At 58.5% G+C, this 23,954-nt stretch overlaps 2 protein-coding genes across 3 annotated transcripts; one reads left to right on the top strand and one right to left on the bottom strand.

Moving 5' to 3' along the window:
* The first annotated feature begins 9,613 nt into the window (after window positions 1–9,613).
* KCNJ9 (potassium inwardly rectifying channel subfamily J member 9) lies at window positions 9,614–13,111 on the top strand. Its single transcript, XM_026487399.3, has 2 exons — window positions 9,614–10,460; window positions 12,780–13,111. The coding sequence occupies exons 1-2, from the start codon at window positions 9,614–9,616 to the stop codon at window positions 13,109–13,111; spliced, it is 1,179 nt and encodes a 392-aa protein (XP_026343184.1).
* Window positions 13,112–16,652: 3,541 nt separating this feature from the next.
* On the bottom strand, window positions 16,653–23,869 carry IGSF8 (immunoglobulin superfamily member 8). 2 transcript variants are annotated; one of them, XM_026487397.4, is made up of 7 exons: window positions 23,587–23,869; window positions 20,068–20,445; window positions 18,913–19,374; window positions 18,163–18,570; window positions 17,521–17,934; window positions 17,057–17,187; window positions 16,653–16,914 (listed from the first exon to the last, which is right to left on the bottom strand). In XM_026487397.4, exons 1-6 carry the CDS (start codon window positions 23,642–23,644, stop codon window positions 17,072–17,074), a joined length of 1,836 nt encoding a protein of 611 aa, XP_026343182.2. In that variant the 5' UTR covers window positions 23,645–23,869; the 3' UTR covers window positions 16,653–16,914; window positions 17,057–17,071. The 2 variants fall into 2 exon arrangements, with proteins under 2 accessions (XP_026343182.2, XP_044235775.1); XM_044379840.3 differs by lacking the exon at window positions 17,057–17,187 and having other exon boundaries at window positions 16,653–17,017; window positions 23,587–23,861.
* Window positions 23,870–23,954: the final 85 nt, after the last annotated feature.

Genomic DNA, 23,954 nt, shown 5'->3' with positions numbered 1-23,954 from the left:
GTGGCCCCTCGGATGGCCAGCGGGACGGACGGACGGACAGACGGACGGGGCGGGCAGGAGTGAGGAACCGAGCTGAGCGACGGGCAGAGCCAGGACTCTTAAACCCGGAGCTGGGATCAGATAAGGGCTGGTCCGGGGGCCGGGGCCGGGGTCGGGCCGGCCGGGGGCAGAGCTGGGCCGGGCCGGGCCGCCCCCTCCCTCCGCAGCGCCGGAGCCAAACTTTGTGTGAATGGAGGGGCCCGGAGGGGGCCGGCGGGCGGGGCCGGGGGGCTGCGGTCGGGCCAATGGGTACGTGGAGCGCCAGGCCCGAGCTGCCGGGATTGGAGGGGCTGGGGCGGGCGGGCGGGGCGCAGGGGGCGAGGAAGCGGAGCCCCAGACAGATGAAGGCGCAGGGCGGAGAGCCGCGCCCGAAGAGCCGGACCCAGACAGACTCCGGGAGGAAGCGGGACGCGAGACGATGGGCGAAGCGATAGGGGCTGCGCTGGCACGATGACAGGGGAGAGAGGAGGAGGCGGCGGTGGCCGTGTCAGCGACGGGGAGCGGGCGCGGCGGGGCGGGGCGGGCCGAGTTAATGAGCTGGAAATGAACTCGGGACTGCCCGGTGGCCCTACGCGCCGCGCGAAGGGGCGGCCGGGGTTGGGCTCCGGGGCTCCGGCGCTCTCTCCCTCAGCACCATTGCCTGGCCGGTCACCGTCCCCTAAGCACTGCGTGCGGTCCCGGGTGCCGAGTGCGCGGACCTCCCCCGCCGGCAGCCGGCTGGATCCCGGTCCCGAAGGGCCGATGGGGCGGGGCGCGCAGCGCAGGTGCGGAGGCGCTGGAGGCTGCAGAGAGGGCGAGGTCGCTCTACTTAGGGCGTCCTGGCAGATGTGGGGCATCTGATAAGGGCCGTAAAGAGTGCAGAGGATTCAGGTCCTGGGAGATGGTGGGTAGGGCGTTTGAGGCAGAGAGAAGGGCAGTGACTACAAAGTCCTGGGGTGGGGTGGAGGGACTGGGAAGTACAAGTCTGCGTGGAAACAGCCTCACACTGGCCCGCTGGACCAGACCGAGCTCTGGTGGTGGTTCTCAAGCTTTTCGTCACCGAGGACTTCTTTCAGTATCTGAAAGCGAGTTTTGAGAGGTTCTTATCCAAAGTCTCCCACCCTTGGCATTTATTAAGGAAAGAATAATTTCCCCTTTTTTCTTCATCATCGATATTTAGATATTTAACTACTAATCAGTAACCAGTATTACCATATTGAGTTGATACATATCTTGCAAAAAAAAAAAAAGAAACTTGACATTGTTAGTTTAGTTCTGCCTCTGAAAGCCATAAGATGGGCAAATGTACATTGCACATAGGCCCCCATGGGGGAGGGTAGCCGGCTGGGGGTGTACCACAGGCAGAGTGCTTGTGTTGGGGGACGACCTGGAGTCAAGGGAGAAATATGCCAGTTCAGGGTCAGCTCTGAGTTTCCGGCGGCCAAGGAGGTCCACGGGGGCTCTCGAGCAGAGAATGCAGTCATAGCAGAATTTCAGGAAGATAAATCTGGAGATGAGCCAGAGGGTTTGAAGGGGAAACCAGACAGCAATCCCAGAATCTACATCCTCCCCCACCTCATCCTAGCTAATCAGTGCATGGACTTTGTAAAGCACCTGGGGCCTGCCCCCTTCCTCTCTGCCGCATCACTGGGCTGTGGTCCAGGACACCAGGCACCTCTCTCCAGGATTCCCATGGCTGCTGTCTAACTAGTCTTCCGACCTCCAGCTTCTTCCACCCAAATCCTGCAGATCATGAAGTCCTATGTTTAAGAGGAAACACCAATAACATACATCTCTCTGAAACACAAATCTGACCATGCCACCTCCCCGTGTAAAAGTCTGCAGTGCCTGCCCACTGTCTGGAAGGAAAATCCACACTCCTTGCCACAGAACAGAAGGCCGGCCACGACCTGGACCTGGTGCCGTCCAGCCTCATCCTCTCCCCCGGCCCTGCATGCCCGAACCTCCTCCAACACCGAAGTCTCAGGCTTTGGTTCTCCTTGTGTCCTTGATCTTCCTGTGTCTGACCTGGAGCCTTCATCACTGACATCGCTCCAGCTGCCGTCTCTGAGTTACACCCAAACCTCCATCTTCAGCCTGAGGCTTTCGTTAGAGCCTCACAGTTCCAGCCGCTGGCAGGGGATTTCCACTTCCACCAGACAGGCCCCAAACTGAATTCATCTCCTCCTCAAGCCTGGCGATCCTCGTGACTTCTTTATTTCTGTGTTTCTCCTGGTCAAACAGATTTAAAAACAAAGTGCTCTCTCCCCTCTTCACCCATCCCTCTGCCCCATCCTTTGACATGTCAACTAAGCCACCAAATCCTGCCAGGTCTCCCTTTGCTATATTTCTCTCGGATGTTCCTTTCTGTTTCATGGCCACTACCAGAACCAGTTAGGTCACTAACAGCCCAGGACCTGGACCCACGCTTCACCCTTCTCTCCATTCTCAAAGGAAGAGGCAGCCTGTCTTCATCATGTCAGTCCCTGTGTTCTTCTATCAAACCCCAAACAGGATGCCCCTTGCTTACTGGGCACGGTGCAGGCTTCTCGGCTCGACACTTAGGGTACTCCTCTGAGAGGACAGGGAGGAAAGAATCCAAGGGCAGGAGCAGAAGAGATATCTTGTGGTGAGGGAGAAGTCTCCGGAGAAGTTCCTTCCAAATGGTCTTTGCCTTTCCAATACAGCAGAAAAACCATATGCTAAAAATTAGGGTGGAGGTGGGACTGGGCAATTAGAGCTTAGAAATTCTAGAAGAGCAGGGGTGCAAGACTGTGGAAAATACAGATAGCTGGAATGGAACTGTAGGTTTCTAATTTAAAAAGAGTGATTGAGGGGTGCCTGGGTGGCTCAGTTGGTCAAGCATCTGACTCTTGATTTCGCCTCAGGTCATGATCTCAGGGTCCTGGGATTGAGCCCTGCACTCAGTGCAGAGTCTGCTTAGAGATTCTCTCCCCCGCCCCTCCCCCCGCTCTCTCTCTTTCTCAAATAAACAAATACATCTTTTTTTTAAAAGAGTGATTTAAATGGAGTTTTGTTCTTAAGTTATGTTCTATAACATATATACGTATATCCATCATGTATATTCCTTTGTACATATTGTCAAATGACTGTTTTCAATTTTTAAATCTTTTTACAAAAAAGGAGTCCTAAGGGTGCCTGGCTGGCTCAGTCGGTAGAGCATGCAACTCTTGATCTCGGGGTTAGGTCGCAAGTTCAAATCCCACGTTGGGTGAAAAGCTTACATGTACAAAAAAATAAAATAAAAAAAGAAGTTCTAAAATAGTCACTGGGAGCCCAACAGGGACCCAGTGACAAAGGGCACGGGACACTAGTATGCGTGAGTGTTTACGGTGCGAGATCGGTGTACCATCTGACACGGGACGGCCAGCTTCTGAGAGGGTGAGCGGCTCGCCTATGGTCACGTAGCTAGAAGGCGTCGGTTTTGGAACTGGAATCCACGTGTGTTTGACTCCAAATCTTGTCTCAGGGTAACACTAGAGTGAATCTGCGTGGGTTGAATAGAATCTAAATCGTCAACACGCGCACAGGTTAGTATGAAGAGTGGGCCAAGGTCGTGAAGTACGTACCCACCATGTAACCTGGTCTCTTGGGACCCATGCTGCACCCGTGCAGTGAGGGCCCATACTGGACCACCTCTAAATGCCAGTTAGGGGAACCATCTCTTTGAAGACCTCCCCTCTTCTGTCAGCTTAGCAAATTGTGTCTTTCTCGTTCTCGATTGCTCCTTTTGGACTCAGTCCTTCCAATGTCGGCCTCATGTCCTCTTTGACCTTGTTCTGGAAAGAGTAGGGGTGACTCTATTCTGTGTGCATTACGGGATTCCGAGCAACATTTTAGCTGAACAATTTCCACGAGCAGTGGGCACCTCGTAGTGGGGTGATTCAGACCACAGAGGAGAGCTGCAAGAGAGGGACTGAGCCCCAGTGCCCCAGTCACAAAAGGACTGTTACTCAGGTATACATGCCCCCTGCCTTCAGCAAATGCCATATAGACCAACTCACCTTTACAAGACGTAAGTTCGGGGATGCTTAATCACATTACTAAAGGATTCTTCCCGGAAGTTCTTTAACTAGGTGGGTCCTCTAGTATCTTTCCAATTGGGTCCGATGGATAAAAATCCCATTAATACCCAATACACTGTGTCAGCAGGAAGGCAACAGGGAAAAAAGAAACAACCAGGGACCAGGAGCAGGGATGCTTGGGTCTTAGTCTTGCCTGTTCTCTTGGGACCCATCCCTGACCTGGAAAGTGAGGACTAATTCTGGACCACCTCTAAATGCCATGACTTTTAAATCCTGGTCAACCTGCACCCAATCTTATCAAGCAACATAGGCCTGTTTATGAGAAGGCTCTGATCCTCCGGCTGTGCTGGAAAGAGCCAGAAGACAGCAAGCGCCTTAGCCTCAGGTGCCCAGAGGGGTCCCGCCTGTCCTGGTGCTGGGCCCTGCTTCTCCCAAGTCGCTCGAACTTCCAGCTGCATCCACTGCTTCAACCATATCCTCTCTCTGCTGTGAGTTTTCTAGGCCCCTGATTCCCTTGAATTTGTGAAAACTGTTATAGTTTCTACCAGATTGGCCTCTCCTGCTCCATTAAACTCATGTCCTCAACCATTTCCTGTTTTCCCATCACACGTCCTCTCCCACCTTCAAGATTTTACCCAAGAAGCCTCATGATCTCGCTCAAGGAAACTTTCCCAGATTGGTTGGTCCTTGGGCTCCCACATACAGCTGCACAGTGTGTGGACTGCACAAAGGCACTCGCTGAGGGGGCAAGTTGAGAACTGAACTGCGTTCAGCTTGCCAGTCCTTGCACCCTGGTTCAGAGCTGTGCCTACGAGAGGGATTCCCATTTTTATTTTTGCCCCAAAGTGCTGCTTGCTCTCCAAGCCACGTGCCCTGAACAATGCACCTGCACAGAGCCGGCTCCTTTTTCTACTTGGTAACAAGGTTCCTTATGGACTGACGTGGCTCCAGCCATGCCCCTCCCGCCCTCGACACTCTCAAGTTCCAATCCCAATCTCCCACCATGACCACGGTGCTGACATGTTTTATGAATTCCTTGTAAAGTTGCTTTCTCTGTCACAATACCGGAAAGCTGGGATCTTGCCAATTTTTCTGTACCCTGGAACCTAAGAAAACTTTTTCCCCCTCCCTCTGTTCAAGCTCAATGATAAACAAGGAACTGAAGTTAGAGACCAGGTGAAGTCCAGGACCTGCGGGGGTGGGGGGAGGCGTAAATTAGGGGCGGGTGGTGGTCAGCCAGACTGAGGCAGGGGGCTGGCTGGTACCCTCTGGATGGCCCTGCCAACGCCATCACCTCCCCCTCAAGAAATGGGGCCAGTTCTATGCAAATACACTCTTGCTCAGGGGTCTGGTTTCGTCTCTCTGAGCTCCTGGCACAGCAGAACCAACGTGAGCAGCCGCTTGGCAGGACAGAGAAGGGCAGGCTAGAAGTCCCAAGGCTCAGGTGACAGGGCCAGGCCCAGGAGATGGGGATGGTGACTGGGGCTTTAACAGCCCTCCTGATGCCAATCTCGGGCTGAAAACTTGGTATTTCCACTTGGAACAAGAAACATGGGCAAGTGGGCTGGGGAGGGGAGGGCAGTGTACCAGGAGTGCCCCCTGCAGGTCTCACTGGGTGGCACCAGAACTGAGGAAGGCAGCACAGAGTGGGTGGGGATCTCAGGAGACGCCTGGAACGAGGAGGACAAGGAGGAGAAGGGAGATCTAGCTAGCATATTGAGTACTTACAGTGTGCCAGGCATTGCCTCATGTAAGCCTCACAACAACCCCCAAGAGATGGATAATATAGTTATTCTCATTTCTTGGATGAAGAAACTGTTCAGAGAGGTTAAGCAACCTGCTCAACGTCACCCAGCTAGCAGTGGACAGAGTTGAGACTCGAACCCAGATCACTGCCTCCTGAGATTATATTACTCAGTACTACCTTTTCCGCCTTTCCAGGTCATTCCAGCAGCTTCTAACCCTCCAGTGTCCATTTCTACATCTTCCTGCTCCTCTGGCTCATATCTTCTTGTTCCAACTTAAAGGAATCTGGAGAAGAACAGATGGATATCTTGGGTATAATAGTACTAATACCAACACCTGGCATGCGTATGCCACTCTCTGCTTTCAATTATTTCCCTGCGGAAAACGAGCATTGAAATATTTGTATTTCTCCAAATTTTGTTCTGATTTTTGTCAGCGTTCCTACAGCCATTTCTATACAGTTACGATCAACTTACAAGAATATGTGTAGGTGCTGCTTTTTCACACAAGAGTGCACCTCCACACACATTTACATCTATGAACATGGCAGCCGATGATGTTCCCGTGTCACAGCTGTTACACTCCCGAGGCCGTGGGGCTTTGTGAGGCCGAGACACACATGGGTGAGTCTGACTACAATCTCTGCCTCTGTGACATTTGGCAAATCACCTTCCTCTGTTTTAGTTTCTCATCTACAGATGCAGAAGGTCATACCCATCTCATGGGTACCTCCCCGGGCTGTGAAATGAGTCCTCTAGTTCACGGCTGCTGCCCGATGAACCATCAGTGGTAACGCATTCCGTGTTTGTGTGTCTTTCTCCCCTACTGGACCAAGAGCTCCACGTGGGCAGAGACCAAGTCATTTCTGGTACCACCCCCACCCCGCATGTCGCCCAGCACTTGGGCTCCACAGAAGTTCGTTGGATGAATAGTTTTAAGCCCTAACCTTGGCTTTTCTCTCTGTAGGACGTTTGGGTTGTTTCTAGACTTTTCACTATTAACAAAATACACTTTACAGCCCTTCTATCTATATTACCTCATTTGATCTGAGCACCCCGTGAAGCAGATGAAAGGGGATATTTGCACGTGTCTGTGCCCTGTGAAAAACAGAACAACTGTGGTTCAAGGAAGCGGAGAAAATCCTTTGGGTCACATTACAAATCAGTGACAAAGATTAGAACCCCTGACCCCACTTCCCTTCCTTGGGTGAATCTCTTTTCTCCCTAGCTACCTCCTTCTGGATCCGAGCGCCCTCTTCAAAAATGGGAGACATGACGGTGCCTGCCTGAGAGCAGTACCTGCCCCCAGAGGCCCCTGCTGGAGCTGATGAGCTGCCAGCTCCCAGGTGGCCCTCTGAATCCCCAGGAGACCGAAGGCCTTATTCCCAAACACATCAGGGCCCATATTTTCTCAGAGCAAGAAGCTTCTTCGGGAAGAGCATGCTGGCTTTTCTTTTCTTTTTTTTCCCTGAGGGGGTGAGGAGGCGAGCTCTGAGTTGTCCAGGAGGAGGGACTTGGGCTAAAAATAGCTATGGCGTGTGGCTCAGCCTCTAGTGGTACCCAGGACTGGGGAGGGGAGGGGGATGCTCTAGAGCTGTCGCCAGACTGGTTGCTGTGGAAACAGGAGAGGAGCAGGGGAGCCTGGGAAGTGGGGATGACACAGATAGCAAGTCCTAGTCAGAGCTGCCGCTACATTTAGGAGAAACAGCGGTGTCTGGGGCTCCCACCCTCCAAGGGGGCCGGGGAAGGGGTGGTGTCAGGGGCATGGACACTACCCCCCAGGGGTCTCTGCTGCCGGCTACTCTCCTCTCCACACGCTGTGAGTTGAGTTGCGGGGGACTTGGGTTTGGGCCCCTAAATCCAAGGCAAGTGGGGGCTTGGGAACAGCTTGTTCCTGAGGGAGCTTTCACCAGATCCCCTTCCAAAAAATAAACCCTCTTGCTGGCCAGCACTTCCGAGGGGGAGAAAGGGCGATCCAGGAAAATGTGGCACTGGGGTCATCTGGAGAGGGGTCACGGCATGCACGAGAACTAAGAAGGAGTAGGCTGGAGGAACAGGGATCTTTGGAGGAAAGGTGCAGAAATCAAGTCCGTTTCAGGCCTTTACTTCTCCATTGAGAAGTATGCAGCCTCCACTCAGGAAGACAGGAGAGGGGACACCATCGAAGTAAGGCTCACCTAGATCCCCGGGGCAATGGACAGCAAGAGAGATCCGGCAGTGATCAGACTGTGGGGTTCCTTCCCACCCCTGGGCAGAGAGATCTCTCTAAGCAGGCAGACTGGGGGTCGGATTACCTAAGACCCTGGGAAAACATGGGTTTTCTGGAAGCCCACCTGGGGCAGACACTAGGCTAGGTGGGACCCAGGTACTTTTCTGCATGACTTGGGGTCTCTGAGCAGTAAAACTTCTAGAGGACACCCCTGGCTGCAGGGAGGGAAAGGGAAGACCCTAATCTGCATTGGAACCTGTGTCCCCTGAATCCTCTTGGAAAATAAATGTGGGGGGAGCATCCCTAAGCTCCAAGCTATCTTTTTTGGGTTTTTCTCCTGCCCTGTACCCCAGTACACACACACACACACACACACACACACGCGCGCGCACACACAGCCTCCCAAGGTCTGCCTGCAGAGCACCTCACTCCAGAACTTAGATTCTGGAGAGCTGGATCTGGAGTTGCCGATCCAGGCAGGCTCTCCCCAGGACCTGGTCAAATATCCAGGCCATCTGTGATCCTTGTCACATTCCTCCCGTCCACCCACCCCTCCCCCACCCCAGCCAACCCAGGTTTCTCTGGAGTGGGAGGACAGAACAATTCCCAGGAAGAGGGGAAGGTCGAGGAGAACCAAGTCCTTCTTCTAAACCTTTCCTTGTAGGGGTCTGGGGCCTGGTGGGGGCTCTGGACCTCTCTCTGGGCACATTGCAGCTCAGATTGCTCCTCAGGGGGAAGATTTTGAAGCAAAATCAGGTGGGCTTCCCTTGGAATGTGAGTTCTGGGGCATATGGTGGGGGGGGGCTGTGCTTAGGGTAGTCAGCGGGAAGTGGGAGGCTGCCAGCAAAGAACCGCGGGGAGTGGGGGGATAAATGTGGGTGCTTGGTGCTTCACTTGATCTGATGGAACAGGGCCCGTGAGGAACAGGAGACAAGACGGGTAGACAAGCCTAACTCCTGAAGAACTTTGTGCTTCGTCTACCGGGGCTGTCCGTGTTGATCTCCTATCTTGCAACCCTCCAGCCCCCTTTCAGGCTGCCTCTACGGTGGAAAGAACGCAGGGGACACGGGGCAGACACCCCACAGCGATGAGGGGGGGGGTGTCTAGCGCTCCGGGAGGACTTCCAGTGGGCACGTCTTGGGTGGCAATGTTCAGCCCTTGCCCACTGGAGGTGTTGCGCTGCCTTTCCGCCCCCCGCACGTCTTCTCCGTCGGCGCCTGGAGAGCAGGCAGCGGTGGGAGGGGGCCGAGCGAGCGAGGGGCGCGGGGAGGAAGAGGACTGCATGCGGGTGTCGTGGTGAAGTTCGGGGAGCGGGTCCGGGGACGGCGCGGGCCGCCGGGGTGCGCGCGGGGTCGCACGGGCGGGGGAGGGGTGCCGTGTCCGAGGGCCGGGGGGGAGGGGCAGCGGGCCGCCTTCGCGGCGCCGCCCGCGTGGGGAGTGAGGGAGCCCCCCGCCGCGCCCCGGGGTGGGGGTGGGGGCGGAGCGGCGGTGGCAGGGGGGCCCCCCCGGGGGGGGGACGGCGCGGTCCCGCCAGCCGGCGACGGGGGCTGACGCGCCGCGCGCTCCGGTCCCGCAGGCCCCCTGCGGCCGCCGCCATGGCGCGGGCAGGCGCCACCCGCTCGCCGGGCCCCGAGCCGCCGCGCCGCCGCGGCCGCCAGCGCTACGTGGAGAAGGACGGCCGGTGCAACGTGCAGCAGGGCAACGTGCGCGAGCCGGGCCGCTACCTGACCGACCTGTTCACCACGCTGGCCGACCTGCAGTGGCGCCTCAGCCTGCTCTTCTTCGTGCTCGCCTACGCGCTCACCTGGCTCTTCTTCGGCGCCATCTGGTGGCTGGTGGCCTACGGCCGCGGCGACCTGGAGCACCTGGGCGACGCGGCGTGGACGCCGTGCGTCAACAACCTCAACGGCTTCGTGGCCGCCTTCCTGTTCTCCATCGAGACGGAGACCACCATCGGCTACGGGCACCGCGTCATCACCGACCAGTGCCCCGAGGGCATCGCGCTGCTGCTGCTGCAGGCCATCCTGGGCTCCATGGTGAACGCCTTCATGGTGGGCTGCATGTTCGTCAAGATCTCGCAGCCCAACAAGCGCGCCGCCACGCTCGTCTTCTCGTCGCACGCCGTGGTGTCGCTGCGCGACGGCCGCCTGTGCCTCATGTTCCGCGTGGGCGACCTGCGCTCGTCGCACATCGTCGAGGCCTCCATCCGCGCCAAGCTCATCCGCTCGCGCCAGACGCTCGAGGGCGAGTTCATCCCGCTGCACCAGACCGACCTCAGCGTGGGCTTCGACACGGGCGACGACCGCCTCTTCCTCGTGTCGCCGCTCGTCATCAGCCACGAGATCGACGCCGCCAGCCCCTTCTGGGAGGCGTCGCGCCGTGCCCTGGAGAGGGACGACTTCGAGATCGTCGTCATCCTCGAGGGCATGGTGGAAGCCACGGGTGCGGAGGGGTGGGGGGGGAGGGAGGGTGGGCAGGGAGCGGGGCCGGGGAGGGGTGAGGTTGGCGGGGAGGGAGTCCCCGGAAGCTGCCAGGTCAGGGTCACCGGGAGCGGTACAGTCCCGCAGCTCACACGCAGTCTGCTTGCAGCACGGTGTGCCTCCAAGTTCATCTGGTCCTAGCGAAGGTCACTTCTTGGGATCGTGCTCATTTTCAGACAGGAGACTGCCCCCAGGAGAGGTTAAGAGCTGTCCATGGTCGTGGGTAAAATACTTGGCTAGGGCAGGGGCAGTCCGGCTGCAGGGTCTGGTGCTCCAGAGGTGGAAGGACGGGGTAGGTTCAGGGTTTTCCCATTGCTGAGAGGTCCAGGCCCCTGAACTTGGTGGTGAGGGTCTTCCGTGGCCCAAATTATTCCTAGCCTGGACCTTAGGAACGGGTTGGCAGCTGGGCTCACTTCTGCCTCAGTTTCCCCACCCATCAAAAGGCTCTCAACTTCCACTGACAAAGGAAATAGAGGGTCTTAGCATTTCTGGCCCCTTTCCAGAAGGAGCTGTCAACACCCCTGTGATGTCAGTACCTCCAATTCAGGGGAGCAGGTCGGAAGAGGCCAAGGCAGGGGCACAGATGAGGTTCTCTGAGGCTTGAGATCTGGAAGCGGGAGGAGGATAAGAAAACTGCAGTGGGTGACCACAGGACTGCGAGGTGTGGCCTGAGCTGTGACCTCTGCTGGCTTCCAAGCTGGTGCCCTCAAACCCCTTTCCTGGCCCTTCCTGCCAAGTTTCTACTTCACCACCCTCTGCCCCCAGTGACCACCATTGCTTCTTTACCACCACTCCCCATGCTCCCTCTAGCTCCTCCTCCTTCCCCTACTCACCCGGGCCCTTTTCTTGCTGTCTAGCCGGTTGTCACTCTCCTGCCAGGCCCCAACACAGCTGCTGTCCTTATAGAGAGGTCCCTACCCAGCCCTCTTTCCTGGTACCACCAGCTCCCCCTCTGTTCCTCACAGACCTCTCTGCCCAGTGTCCCTTCTGCCTCTTCTGCCCTTCCCCCACCGGACACTTCCTATTCCAGCCTTCACTGGAAAAATAACAACACCCATGTCCCCAAGACGTCTCAGGGCAGGGCTTGCAATGCCGAGAGCCAGTCTCTGGTTAGCTAACGTTCAGCCTTCCATTCTCGCTTGTTCTGAAGTGGACACGGGCTGGGGAAGAGACCCTGGGCTAGAAGTGTGCGAACCCAACAGGAAAGACGGGACACAGCCCCAGGGTGCAGAGGCCTGGGGAGGGTGGCGTGGAGGAAATGGGCTCATCTGACTTTTCTAGAGAGATAAAGCTGGAAAGGATGGCAATATTTTGGGTGAGAGAGTCAGGATTCAAAATGCTTTTGAAAAGCAAGGATAATGAGCCAAAACCCAACAAGATGACATTTAAAAGGAATAAATATAAAATTCTACATTTAGGCTTTAAAAAAATCACTTATGTAAGCACCGCATTGAAGCGCTCTGGTGAAAAAAAGAACTGGGGGTTTTAGTTGGCCACAGGCTTAATGTTGCAGCACTGTGATACAGCTTCCAAAAATGTTTATGTAATGTAATCTTGGGCCCTGTTAGCTAAAGCCTCATGGCCAAAAGAGAGAGGTGGCGAGCCCTCTCCTGTGCATGCATCAGGCCACAGCTGAATGTTTATCATACTCAAAGTGCTGACAGGGTCCTCCTTGGCCATTCAGGTTTGCAATCAAGAAAGTAAAATTTCTGGAAGCCAGGTCACATGACGAATGGTGGAGGGAGCCAGGGATATTCAGCTTGAAGAAGAAAAGACATGACGGGCCCTGAGGTTCCTGAATGGGTGTCAGGTGGCAGGGGAGCAAAAGCAGGGGGTGGGAATCCTGGGGAGGCAGGTTTTAGCTCTTATTAAAAGGTGTCACACCTGTGAGGCGGTGAGCTTTCCATCCTGGCTGGTGATAAGTACCAGCTCGATGCCCATTAGTGGGAATGCTACAGTGGGAAGCCCTGTGTGGAAAGAGAAGTCAGACTAGATGATCCCTAAGGTCAGTTTCAAGGTTAAGCTTCTCTGATTGGCATCCCCCGCAGAGAGGAGGGGAGAGCATGGGCTGGAGGTTGAGAGAGTTAGGACGAATGCAGAAGAGAGGGAGCTGGGCAGGTATAGGAGTTGAGAAGGGGGAGAAGAGGGGCTGGGCCAAAGGGGGGTGGGAGGCCCTTGAGGAGGGAGAGAAGGAGGGGTGTGGCAATGGGGTTGTGGAATGAGAGCCAGGAGAGGGAAGCCTGGGGCTGGGATCCCCCCTGACCCGTGCCCCTTCCCCCAGGAATGACATGCCAAGCTCGGAGCTCCTACCTGGTGGATGAGGTGCTGTGGGGCCACCGCTTCACATCAGTGCTCACCCTGGAGGATGGCTTCTATGAGGTGGACTATGCCAGCTTCCACCAGACCTTTGAGGTGCCCACACCCTCGTGCAGCGCCCGGGAGCTGGCCGAAGCCGCTGCCCGCCTTGACGCCCATCTTTACTGGTCCATCCCCAGCCGGCTGGATGAGAAGGTGGAGGAGGAGGGGGCCGGGGAGGGGGCGGGGGGAGAGGCTGGCGCTGACAAGGAGCAGAATGGCTGCTTGCCGCCGCCAGAGAGTGAGTCCAAGGTGTGACCAGTTTCCTCCAGACCCCGTGGCAGGGCCAGACACTGGTACCTGGGAGCTGGATGTCAGAGGTGGAGAAGGAGGCAGGCAAGACCCCTGGGAATGCGCTGAAGCTGGAGAGCCCCCTCAGAATCTCAAGCCTAGAATCCAATGGAAGGGAGGGGGTCTGATATCATGGAGGGTGGGGACGGGTGAACATGCCAGCCTGTCTGTGTTTGACCTTCACATCTGTTCAGGGGTGGATGGATGGACAGAAGGATGGACTGATGTGGGCCGGATGGGGAGGTGGTAGCAGACCGAGGGACGCGGGCAGCTAGGTAAATGGACAGACGGAGGTGGTGCGCTCGGGGCCGCTGCTAACCCATAGAGCATCTTTGTGCAAATTCTAAAAAGGCACCCTTTACCTCCAGGCTGATGCCACTCAAACCAGAGTGCACGGCTTGGGGAGCAGAGTGTGGGCTGGATTTTCGTCCCCACTCATCTCCTCAGCCAGCCTCCCCGTGTATGGCACACCTGTCTCACGGGACTCAGTGGCCCGAGCTGACCCAGAGGAGAGAAAGCTAGATGGATAGGTGGGCAGAGACGAGGGTGCCCTCCCTGCTCCACTGTGACGGGGGAGCAGGAGGATGGAAGCCTGCGGGGGTGGCGCAGCAGGGTGTGAACGACCTTGCCCCCAAGTGCAGGAGAACAGACAGTGGGGCCCCAGAGCAGGGCCTGGGAAAGGAGAAGCAGGGACAGCTATTTTCTGAGAACAGAATGAGATCTCATAAATAGCACTGCAGAGGCAGGAGAAGGAGAGGGACATTCTGAGGATGAAGAAGGGCCAGGGGAGAGACCCAGAAAGTGAGTTCACTAGAGCTAGGATACAGGGGCCCGCCGGAAAGCAGAATTCGTCTTGGGGCACGGTGGGAGCGCATTCCCAGCATTCACCGGGTGCACGCTGAGTACAGAGCACGGACCCTGCGTAGGTGGGGTGGGCATTCAGAGGCCTCGTCCCTGTCCTCAGAATGCTGTGCACCTGGGAAAACAGAGAAATAAGCCCCTGTGGCAAGTGAACAAGGCACAGTTCAGACTGAACCTGAGCCATCTCTCGGAGCAGAGGGCAGGAGGGTTCGGTGATCAGAAGTCTGGGGAGTGAGTAAGGCAGAGAGAATGAGTAAGCGAGCAGTTATTGAATTGGTGTGTGTGTCAGAGTCACCTGGAGGGCTTGCGAAAGCAGACTGCTGGGGCCCACTCCCAGAGTTTCTGACTCAATAGGTCTGGGGTAGAGATAAAAAATTTGCGTTTCTAGCCAGTTCCCAGGTCATGCTGATGCTGCTGGAATGGGGGCCACACTTTGAGAACCACTGCTGTACACAAAGACTTGGGAGTCGTATCAGGAGTAGCTAAGGAGCAGCTGAGGAGAAGCTGAGGGGGAGCTGAGGGGTAGATGAGGAGAAGCTGAGGGGGAGCTGAGGGGGAGCTGAAGAGAAGCTGAGGAATAGCTCAGGGTGGATGAGGAGAAGCTGAGGGTAGCTAAGGAATAGCTGAGAAGCTGAGGAGAAGCTGAGGAATAGCTCAGGGGTGGATGAGGAGAAGCTGAGGGGGAGCTGAGGGGTAGATGAGGAGAAGCTGAGGGAGAGCCGAAGGGGAGCTGAGGAGAAGCTGAGGAATAGCTCGGGGTGGATGAGGAGAAGCTGAGGGTAGCTAAGAAATAGCTGAGAAGCTGAGGAGAAGCTGAGGAGGAGCTGAGGGGGAGCTGAGGAGAAACCAAGGATTGTTGGGAGCAGAGACTGAACTATAAAGGGTGGACTACCATGAGTGGGAAAGGGGACCCTGAAACCCAGCCTGATGAGTTTAACTCTGGGCCTGGAAACTCACCCATCAGCGGAAATCGTGCAGAGATAAGCTGGAGATGGAGTTTGGGGAAGATGAATAGGCAAGATAGGGAAAACGAAGCAGTCAGGAGTCCCCGAGGGGGTTCCTGGGCAGGGGTTGGGGGCTGGAGCAGGAAGGGCATCAGTGGCCCAAGATTGAATCCCTGGTAGGACTTAAGAGGCAGGATTGAATATGGGTGATAATGCGAGGGAGAAGCAAGGAGGCCAACATCTGGATGTGTCTGTGACCTGTTGTCTGCCCAGCTGGGTGGGCCAGCAGGCCCTGGAGACACTATTCCCATCCCACCTCCATCCCCTTCCTGCTCATCGGAATCACCAGGGGCAGCCCACCAGGATGGTGAGGGAGCAATGACAGGTTGGGATAGGACAGAGGTGGAGGGGGCCTAAGGCGGGCCTCCTGGGAGAAAAGTGTTTGTCCAGGCAAGCGTGTACTCCCACAGCACTGGCCCAGCAGTGACCTCTGCTTCTTGGTCCTGGCCACACCCTGCTCCTGTTCTTTAATAAAAGACTGAGACTCTCAGGGGAAAGCAGCCCAGTCTGCTCCATTCCAGGCTGGGAAGCCAAAGTCCTGTGGGTCCTCCTGCAAGCAGGAAAGGGGGTCAGAGGGAGCTGCCAGCATGGGTCCACCCAGAGAAACACGTCACAAGGCTACCTGGGTCACCATCAGTCAAAGATGAGGTCCCTGAACCCCGGCATCAGCTGTTCCCTCAAGAACAAATGATGTGGGACAGGGTCATTAGGTTTAATTCGGTGAAACAGGTGAGTCTGAACAGGAGGGGTGGGCTGTTTGTATCCATGCCACTAAGTTACCGCTCAGGGCACCACGGTGCACAGGGCAAGGAGTCAGGAGCCCTGGAGTGTGCTCCCGACACTGTCACCAGTTAGCTCTAGGACTCTGGGCAAGTTATACCACTTCTCTGGGCCTCAGTTTCCCCTTCTGTAAAAATAACACTTAGCACACTAGTAATGCTCAATAAATGAATAAAATAACTAAATTAAAAGAGGTAAACTGGGTGACCCTTAAGGTACAGAACAACTAAGAATTCTCAGATCAGAGAATCTTGAAGCAAAGATAAATTCAGGGGGCCCCTGGGGCACCAGAGGGGAGGGGAGCCAAGACCTGGGGCGTGCATGCAGGCTGCTGCAGGGGTGGGGGTACGTATGTAGGGGCCCTCCCCTGACTGCTGTCCTCACTGCCACCCAGGGGGCTGTGCTCTAAGGCTTCTATTCTGCTGCTGTCAGACAGAATAATGATCAGGAGGAAAAAGGCTGAGGCCCCAGGGCCTGGGAGGAGTCAGGTCCAAGAGGAGGAGGACCAAGAATGAGAAGGCAGAGTGGTGTGGGGAACTAGAAAAGGCCTCACCCAGAGGCCCCTGCCCTGCAATATGGGAGAGGCTGGGAGGGGGGCCCGGCTCAGTGAACTCACCCCCTCTCTGTGCTCACCTCCCCGAGTAGGAGCCCCAACAGGGACTGGCAAGGCACTGACAGCTCAGGCAGCAGATGGGACCCAGGTGTCCCCTCCCGGGGTGGGTGGCACGGCCCACAGAGGGCCAGATGGTGTTTGTGGTGGGAAGGGAGGCCTGGGTCATCCAGAATAGGATGTCAACCCCCCCCAACAACCGCCCTGCCACACACCTCCGCCCCAGGGCAGGGAAGACACAGCTAGCCCTGGATTTTATAAAACAAGTTTATTCACATTTTAGAAAAACTAATTCTAGGACAGGGAATGGCTTCCCTATCAGCTGGGTATGAGATCAAGAACAAAAGGCCAGAGGGAGGAGTCGGGAAGGAAGGAGTGGGGGATGGGGGCCATGTCCCCCACTCTGGGTAGGGGAGGTCAAATAAATTAAAGAAAGGGGGACAGAGGGAGAGGGTAGCCAGGCAACCATAGGCGGTCTTGGAGCTGGGCTGGAAGACAGTCGACACCTGGAAGAACTGGAGAGATTGTGCGGGGTGCGCTGAGGACAGAGCCCCGATGCCTGCTCCTCCCCCAGGTGGGGTGGGGAGGGACAGCTCACCTCAGGACTGGGGGGGAGGCCTGGGGAGAGAAGACGAGGTTGGGGTTCTTTTCTCTCACCTGGGGAGCGAGGGATCACCGTTTTCGCAGTCTCTTCATGAAGCAGCAGGTGATAGTGCCCAGGATAGTGGCGCCGGTGACTAGGGCGACCCCGGCACCCACCAGCAGGGGCACGAACAGGGTGTCCAGGGCTGGGTGAGAGTGGATGGCTCTGTTCAGCCTGGGGGGCCGCTGCCCTGCTCCCAAGGCCACACCTGTGTCCCCGCGCCTTCTCTATTGGGTTGTGGGGCCCACGTCCTCCATTCACAGACAGCCCTCCCCTGCCCCCTCGGCCCTGACTCCGGTCAGCAGGGATGCTGGTGCCAGATACGGCTGGAAGCGGATTTCCGAGACTCTTGGTATGGAGTGATGTGGAGGAGAATGGGGGACAGGAGCAGGAGAGGCACATGGAAAGGGCAGAAGAAGGGCCCTGGGCCAAATGGTAGGGGGAGGTGGAGGTTGGGGAGTGCGCAAGGGTCACTCACCGTGCGTGTAGGGGTACACCGTGACAGGCCCCGAGCGGGCACTGCCCGCCTGGTACCAGCTGTAGTCAGCATGCTGCACCCAGGCACTGGGGGCACAGTGGTACACGCCTTCGTCCTCGGGCCCCAAGCCGTGCAGCCGCAGCCGATGGCTTCGGGGCCCCACCAGCTCCACGCTCACAGGGCCTCCTCCAGGCCGGACCCCCAGCTCCGCCACACCGTCCTGGCCCACACCGCCCACCAGCTGGGCAGGGCCAGAGCTCAGTGTCCCTTCCTCGGGCCGCTCCACCCACCAGCTGGCAGCCAGCCGCAGCCCTGGGGGGCCGCCCCGCACTGAGATGTTGCAGAGCAGGGAGGCCGTCTCCCCACGGTACACGGTGCCTCCCGCCAACCACGCCACGGCCTCCAGCACCACACCTGCAGAACAAGGACATGGGGTCAGAGGATGAAGGGTCAGGGGGCATGGGGTTAGGACCATTGTCCAAGCAACAACTCAGGGAGCTCAAAGGGTTCCCCCAATTTTGAAGAAGAGGAGCGGGAGAGAAAGGCATGTTGGCAGCTGACGCAGAGGGAGAGAAGCCCAGAAACAGAAGGAAAAGCTTCCACGAGTCCCAAACCCAGGAGAAGCCCCAGCCACCCTCTCACCTTCCTCCCGCACGTGCACGGGGAGTGGCCGGGAGCGGGCACTGGCTGCTTCTCGAAGCCGAGCCCCAGACCCTCGGACGTAGGCCTTGGCAAGGCAGCGGTAGGTACCCGCATCACCCGGCCTGGCAGCCTCCAGCCGTAGGCGGTAGGTTCTGGACGCCACCTTCTCCATAGCAATGTGCCGGCCCTCATAGCCAGGGCCCAGGCTGCCCACACCATCTGTGTCCAGCTGGGCTACCAGGCGGCCAGGCCCCGGCGCTCCCGCGGGTGCCATCTCCCAGCCCACAGAGTACGCGGCATGGCGGCCCGGCGGGGGCAAGGCCCCTGACACATTGCACAGCAGTTCCAAAGGTTCCCCTGGGCCGATCCGACGTTCCCCAGGCCCCACTGCCACTGCCAGCTGGCTGGCTGAAACATAGGACAGGGAAGGGGTGTCATGGAGGCAGGAAGGGGCACAGAGCACCCGACTCCCCAGCTGTAGCTCCTTCCTCCACAGCAGCACCGCGAGGCGTCCTGTCTGCCCCTCATGGGGTACGGCCATCCCCACCACCCAGGGCCTCTCACCTCTCAGCCATGGCCCTCCTACCTCCATACCCAACTTCTGAGCAGAGAAAACCCTCCAGGGGAGGGAAGTGATGCTAACAGGACCCGCTCGCTCAGGAAGATGGGCTTGGAGTCTGGCAGTGCCCACCTGGTGCCCACCGAGATCCCATGGCTCCCAGCTCCCACTGTGGGATGAGTGGCACTCACACAGCGTCTGCACATCCACATGGGCCAGTACTGCTCTCTTCTCCGCAATCTGGGCCCAGCTGCCATCGGGATCCTGAATCCACTCCGCGGCTGTGCAGTGGTAGGTGCCCGCGTCCTCCGCCTGGGCGCCCCCCACCACCATGCGGTACCGCTCAGCTCCCTCCTTGCCCAGCCGCAGCTCCCCTGCAGCTAGCCGCTCGGCATAGGGAGCCCCGGCCTCCACGGCCAAGTCCGGCCGGAGCCCCACCACTTCCTGCAGAGTCGCTCGCCCTACTGGCACCTCAGGCACCGCTCTCCCGAAGGACACCGCCAAGTGCGTGTGCTGCTGCGTGCTCGTCCGCGCCACGCAGCCCAGGGCCAGTTCCTGGCCCTCGTGCACTGTCAGGCGAGGGGGTGAGGTTGGGGCCTGGCGGCCTCGGGGCCCCGGAGGGGTAGCAGACACCTGCAGCGTATCTGGAAGAACTGGATAGAACAGCTGGAGTGAGGGAGGGCTGGGAGCTGGTGGCCCTCGTCACGGTTCCCTGTGTACAACCTGTTGCCCTAAATGGACCGCAGTTAGCTCCTACCAGGCAGAGTTCATCTCGTATTATTTCTTCCGTGACCCAATGGTGCCAGGCACAGTGCTGGGCACACAACAGGCGCTCAATAAATACTTGCTAAAGTTCATAGCCCAGCCCATCGCCTACTCACCCGTATGTTTGGGACTAACCCCTGTTAGGATTACAGAAAAGTGGCTCTGTCTTCCTTCTCAGAAGACAAAGAAACAAAAGAGAGCAAGAATGTCACATGGTCTCACTCCTCCTACCCTACCTCGACTTCGTCCCCCTCCGCCCCCACAGCTGCACCCCGGAACCTCCAGGAACGGAGTCCATTCGCCCTAGCAGGCTCCCCCCATCAGGGAATGCAGGGGGCCGGCTGCCCCTTTCCCAGGAGGCAGATCCACAGAAGAGGAAGGCCGCTAGGCTGGAAGGATGAGATCCCAGTTAGAGTCCTGAATGGCCACGAACTTGGTGGGTCTTTTGTGCGAGCCACACTACCTCTCGGGACCTCAGCTTCCTCAGCCACAGAACCTGAGGGGCGGTTAGGTAGGTCCCTCGTGGCCCGGACTTTGTGCCTTTCAGGCGCATGCGCCCGCGCCCGCCCCAGCGCCAGTACCTCTCAGCTCCACCTTGCCACTATAGCTGCCCAGGTAGCGGGCATCCGTGGAGGGCGTGTAGCACTCGTACACGCCGGCGTCCTGGGCCTGGAGGTGGGCGATCCTGAGCACCACGGCATCCCCCTGCAGACGCTGCACCTGCACGTCGCCAGCCGCCACGCGGGCTCCGAAGACAGCGTAAGAGAACCGGGCATCCCTGGTACTGACGATGCCCAGGGCAGCCTCGGGGGCCTCAGGCCGATAGAGGAACCACTCGAAGTCCTGCTGGGCAGGGCCCTCGTAGCTGCTCACGTTGCAGGAGATGGAGATGGCCGTGCCAGCCACGCGGTACAGGGGCCCCTTGGGGACCAGCACCTCCCGGGCAAAGCACTGGACTCCTGTGTGGGAGTACGGGAGAAGTTGGAGATGCCTGGGTCCGCACCACATCCCCGCTACCAGCACCATTCTGGACGCCTGCCCAATAAAGGAGAGCAAACCTGGGCGAGGTGGGGACCCCGCTGGGGCCCTGCCAGGAGGACAGGGAAAGGATGCTGCTGGGAGGTAAGACACCTGGATCTCAAGTGGGTCATAGGCCCAGCTTTGCCTCAGAACCCAGAAACATTCCATTTCTGGCAGGTCAGAAGTAAGGCACCCACTGGCAGAAAGAGGTCCATCTGTTCTCACTCCTTGATTTCAGCTGTACCTTTGATTCCCTCCCGCATCTCCCCACTCTCATCTGTTCTAGGCCCGGTCAGTGGGGCCTTCCAGCTGAGGGATTCTGAGACCACATGTCCCTCTCCTTTGTTTGAGGGGAGCTGGCAAAATCTGGCATAGAAGGGCTGGTTGGGTCAGCTGTGTCACCTGGACCAGGGGACTCCAGACAATGGAGCCAGCGGCCCCGAGCAGGACAGGGCAGAGACCCCCCCCAGTTCTCACCGCACGATGCCCTCCCCCCTCCAGCTGCGCCATGAGCTCACTGCCCCTCCCACCTCACAATGCCCTCCCCCTCCAGCTGCGCCATGAGCTCACTGCCGCTCCCACCCCACAGGGCTGCCGAGGCAGCTGAGGCTTATGGGGCAAGAACCAGCCTCTGCCTTGGCCTCTGGGGGCAAAAGATCCCCACCCTTCCCCCTAGGGCCGGCCAATCTTCTCCGCTGGTCCAGCTGATGCACAGTGCGCCCCTCCCAACTCCCCAGCAAAAGCCCTCATTTGCATACGGAGTGCATTTGCTTACATAAGGTTCCCTCTCTGTTGAGAGGCCCAGCTGTCCCTTCCCATCTTCCTCTCCTCAGAGAGGCCGAACTTCTCTTCTTCATCCTGCCCCCACCTCCAGACCCTACCCTGCCCCAGCAGATACTCCTGAGGCCTTGGAGGGCCCTGTTTCTTCCTTCTCTCCTTCCATCCTTCCATAGCCCCACTGGATAAGATTCCAGAACTCCAGACCGCAGGAAGGAGAGCTGGGTCAGCCCCCTGCCTCTATTTTACAGATGTGAAACGTAAGGCAAGAGAAGTATAAGGTCTTGACCAAGATCCTTCTATCCTCAGATGCCCTCCACAGGCCCCTGCAGAGGGACAAAGCCAGGGAGGAAGATGGGAAACTCCCAGGGGAGGCCCGAGGGGACTGACCTCACCAACCAGAATGTCTGTCACTCCCAGGGGCATGCCCTGGGCCTTTCTGCAGAGGCTGGAGGAAAACATGAAGTCTGTGGTCAAACTCTGTCCTCCAGCCCCTCCAGAAGTGCTCCCCTTGATCTTCCCACCCGAGCTGGGCTCTTAGCCCCTTCTTCCTGTGGCTGAGTCCAGTCAGGAGGGAGGCACCTGTGGTCTCTTGGTTAAAGCACATGCTGGGCCTCAGGAGGTTGGGTCCCAGCCACATCCCCATGCCCAGCTGACCGACACATCCCTTCCTCTCCCAAGCCGGTCTCCGTGCGAGGAGAGCTAAGAGCTTCCACTCAGGCAGCCAGTGAGTGTGTGACTCAGGAGGGCCCTGCCCCAGGGCATTTCATAATCTAGGTGATGGTGGAGACAGCTGAGCTGACACCTTTGGGCCTCTGGGCAGACTCTGCTCAGAAGGGCCCCCTCCCACCTTCCTGGCTCCACATCTGCTGATGCTTGGAGATCCCCATGGGAAAGTTGGCCAGCCAGGCCGTCTTAGGAAACCAGCTGCCAGGCAGCTCTCTCCCCAGCCAGAGAGGGGAGGCGGGGTGGAGACCTGCTTTGGAGTCAGACGGATCTGGGTTCAAATCCAAGCCCCAACACTCACAAGATGGGCTCTCTGGAGCAAATTACTTCAGTTTCCTCCACTTCAGAAGGAACGTGAGCACCTGCACGCAGTGGGCACTCAGATCTCTGCGGGCTCTTCCAGTCTGTGCTCCACACTCCCCCACCTCCCCTGGGCTCTTCCACTCCACGCTGCCCACTGGGGAAAACCGGCCACCTGCTAGGCAACGGGGCCCCACAGCAACTTCCTCCTGCCTCCCACCCAGGGCCCCAAGGAGAGGCCTCATTCTAGTTCCCCAGGGCCCAGGGACCTGTGGAGCCAGGGGGAGGCTCTGCTCGGCGCTGCAGTGGAGCTCTGGTCTAGAAACAGGCTGCTGGGGCTACGTCAGCCTGCGCCTTGACTGCTGCAGCTCTGAATCCCGGCGGCAAGGCCACCCCCACTCTGCGCTCTTATTCCAAGGGCTTCAGGCTCCTGAACATCTGTACAGGCAGCCTCCCTGTCCCGAAGCCATACTCCTCCCCGGACCACCCCCGAGGGGAACCCTCCAGCTCAGGCCAAAAGCAAGTGCACTGTCAGGTGCCCTCATGCATCCCTGCAGCACAGCCAGAACTCCTCACCAGGAACCCCCACCCCCATAGACACAAGGTGCTTGGAGATCCCAGCATCAGTCTCCATGGAGCCTGGTTTCTCCCAAGGCAGGGAGCAGGCACGAAGGGGGTGTGAGGAGCAGTGAGAGGCTACAAAGCCAAGTGCGACTTGAGAGAGGGAAGGTGGGCAAAGGGAGACCCGGCCCAGGGTGGAGATGGGGGTGACAGTGAGAACTGCCCCAAACCTCAGATGATAAAGTCTGGGGGGCGGGGAACCATTTGGGGAGATTGGACCTCAAAGATCACGGGCAGAACCGGCCCCTGGGCCTGCAGCCAACTCCGGGCAATTATGAAGACGGTCTAGCGCTGCCCACGCAGGGCGGGCACCCAGCGCTGGGCCTCAAGCTCAGTGTGAGGCAGAGGGAGTCGCAGCATTTGGGCGCAGCGACCCCAGCACCTGCGTATGCCCGCCGAGAAGTGGGGCTGGCCGGCGGCCTGAAGGTGGCACCTCGGTGGATCCTCACTGGGCCCCAGCCCGGGGCCTAGAGGGGGGAATGGCTAGGAGGGCAGCCACTCGGGGCAGCTGGGCGCCGAGCCCCGGGAGGCTCGAGGCGCCCTAACGGAGTAGCGGGTGCTAGGGGCTCCGAAAGGCTGAGGAGGAGGGCCGGGCTGGGCGCCAGGTGGCAGGCACCTGCCAGCGGGGTGGGGGGTCGGGGCGGGGGCCGGCTTACCCAGCATTAGCAGCAGCAGCGGCGGCGGCAGCCGCGGCGAGGGACCGAGGGCGCCCATCCTGCGCGGCCGGCTTTGGGGAGGCTCCGGGGGACGGCGCGGGCTCTGGGTGGACGGGGACTGGGGGGGCGCATGCCCGGGTAGGGGGCACGAAGCGGAGCAGCGAGGCGTGGGTGCACGGAGCCTAAGCGAGCGGCGCGGGAGCTTCCAAGTCCCCCCCGCTTCTCCCTCCTCTTCCTACCGCTTTCCCTCCTTCCGCGGCGACTCGGGAGACCGTTCGCGCCCCGCCCCAAGCCCCAAGCCCCAAGCCCCGCCCCGGCCCCCGCCTGACCCTGGCCCCGCCCTGGCGCCCCGGCTCCGCCCAGACCCG

The sequence above is a fragment of the Ursus arctos genome, unplaced genomic scaffold (genome assembly GCF_023065955.2).
Source record: "Ursus arctos isolate Adak ecotype North America unplaced genomic scaffold, UrsArc2.0 scaffold_2, whole genome shotgun sequence".
Lineage (NCBI taxonomy): Eukaryota > Metazoa > Chordata > Mammalia > Carnivora > Ursidae > Ursus > Ursus arctos.
This window is presented reverse-complemented; position numbering and strand designations above follow the sequence as displayed.

Excerpts from the sequence above, each read along its gene's own strand:
- KCNJ9 (XM_026487399.3), top strand. The coding sequence starts at position 9,614 with ATGGCGCGGGCAGGCGCCACCCGCTCGCCGGGCCCCGAGCCGCCGCGC. Across the intron at positions 10,461-12,779 it reads GGGCATGGTGGAAGCCACGG|GAATGACATGCCAAGCTCGG; the intron begins GTGCGGAGGGGT and ends CCCTTCCCCCAG.
- IGSF8 (XM_044379840.3), bottom strand. The coding sequence starts at position 23,644 with ATGGGCGCCCTCGGTCCCTCGCCGCGGCTGCCGCCGCCGCTGCTGCTG. Across the intron at positions 20,446-23,586 it reads GCTGCTGCTGCTAATGCTGG|GAGTCCAGTGCTTTGCCCGG; the intron begins GTAAGCCGGCCC and ends ACTCCCACACAG. Across the intron at positions 19,375-20,067 it reads TGGCAAGGTGGAGCTGAGAG|TTCTTCCAGATACGCTGCAG; the intron begins GTACTGGCGCTG and ends TGTTCTATCCAG.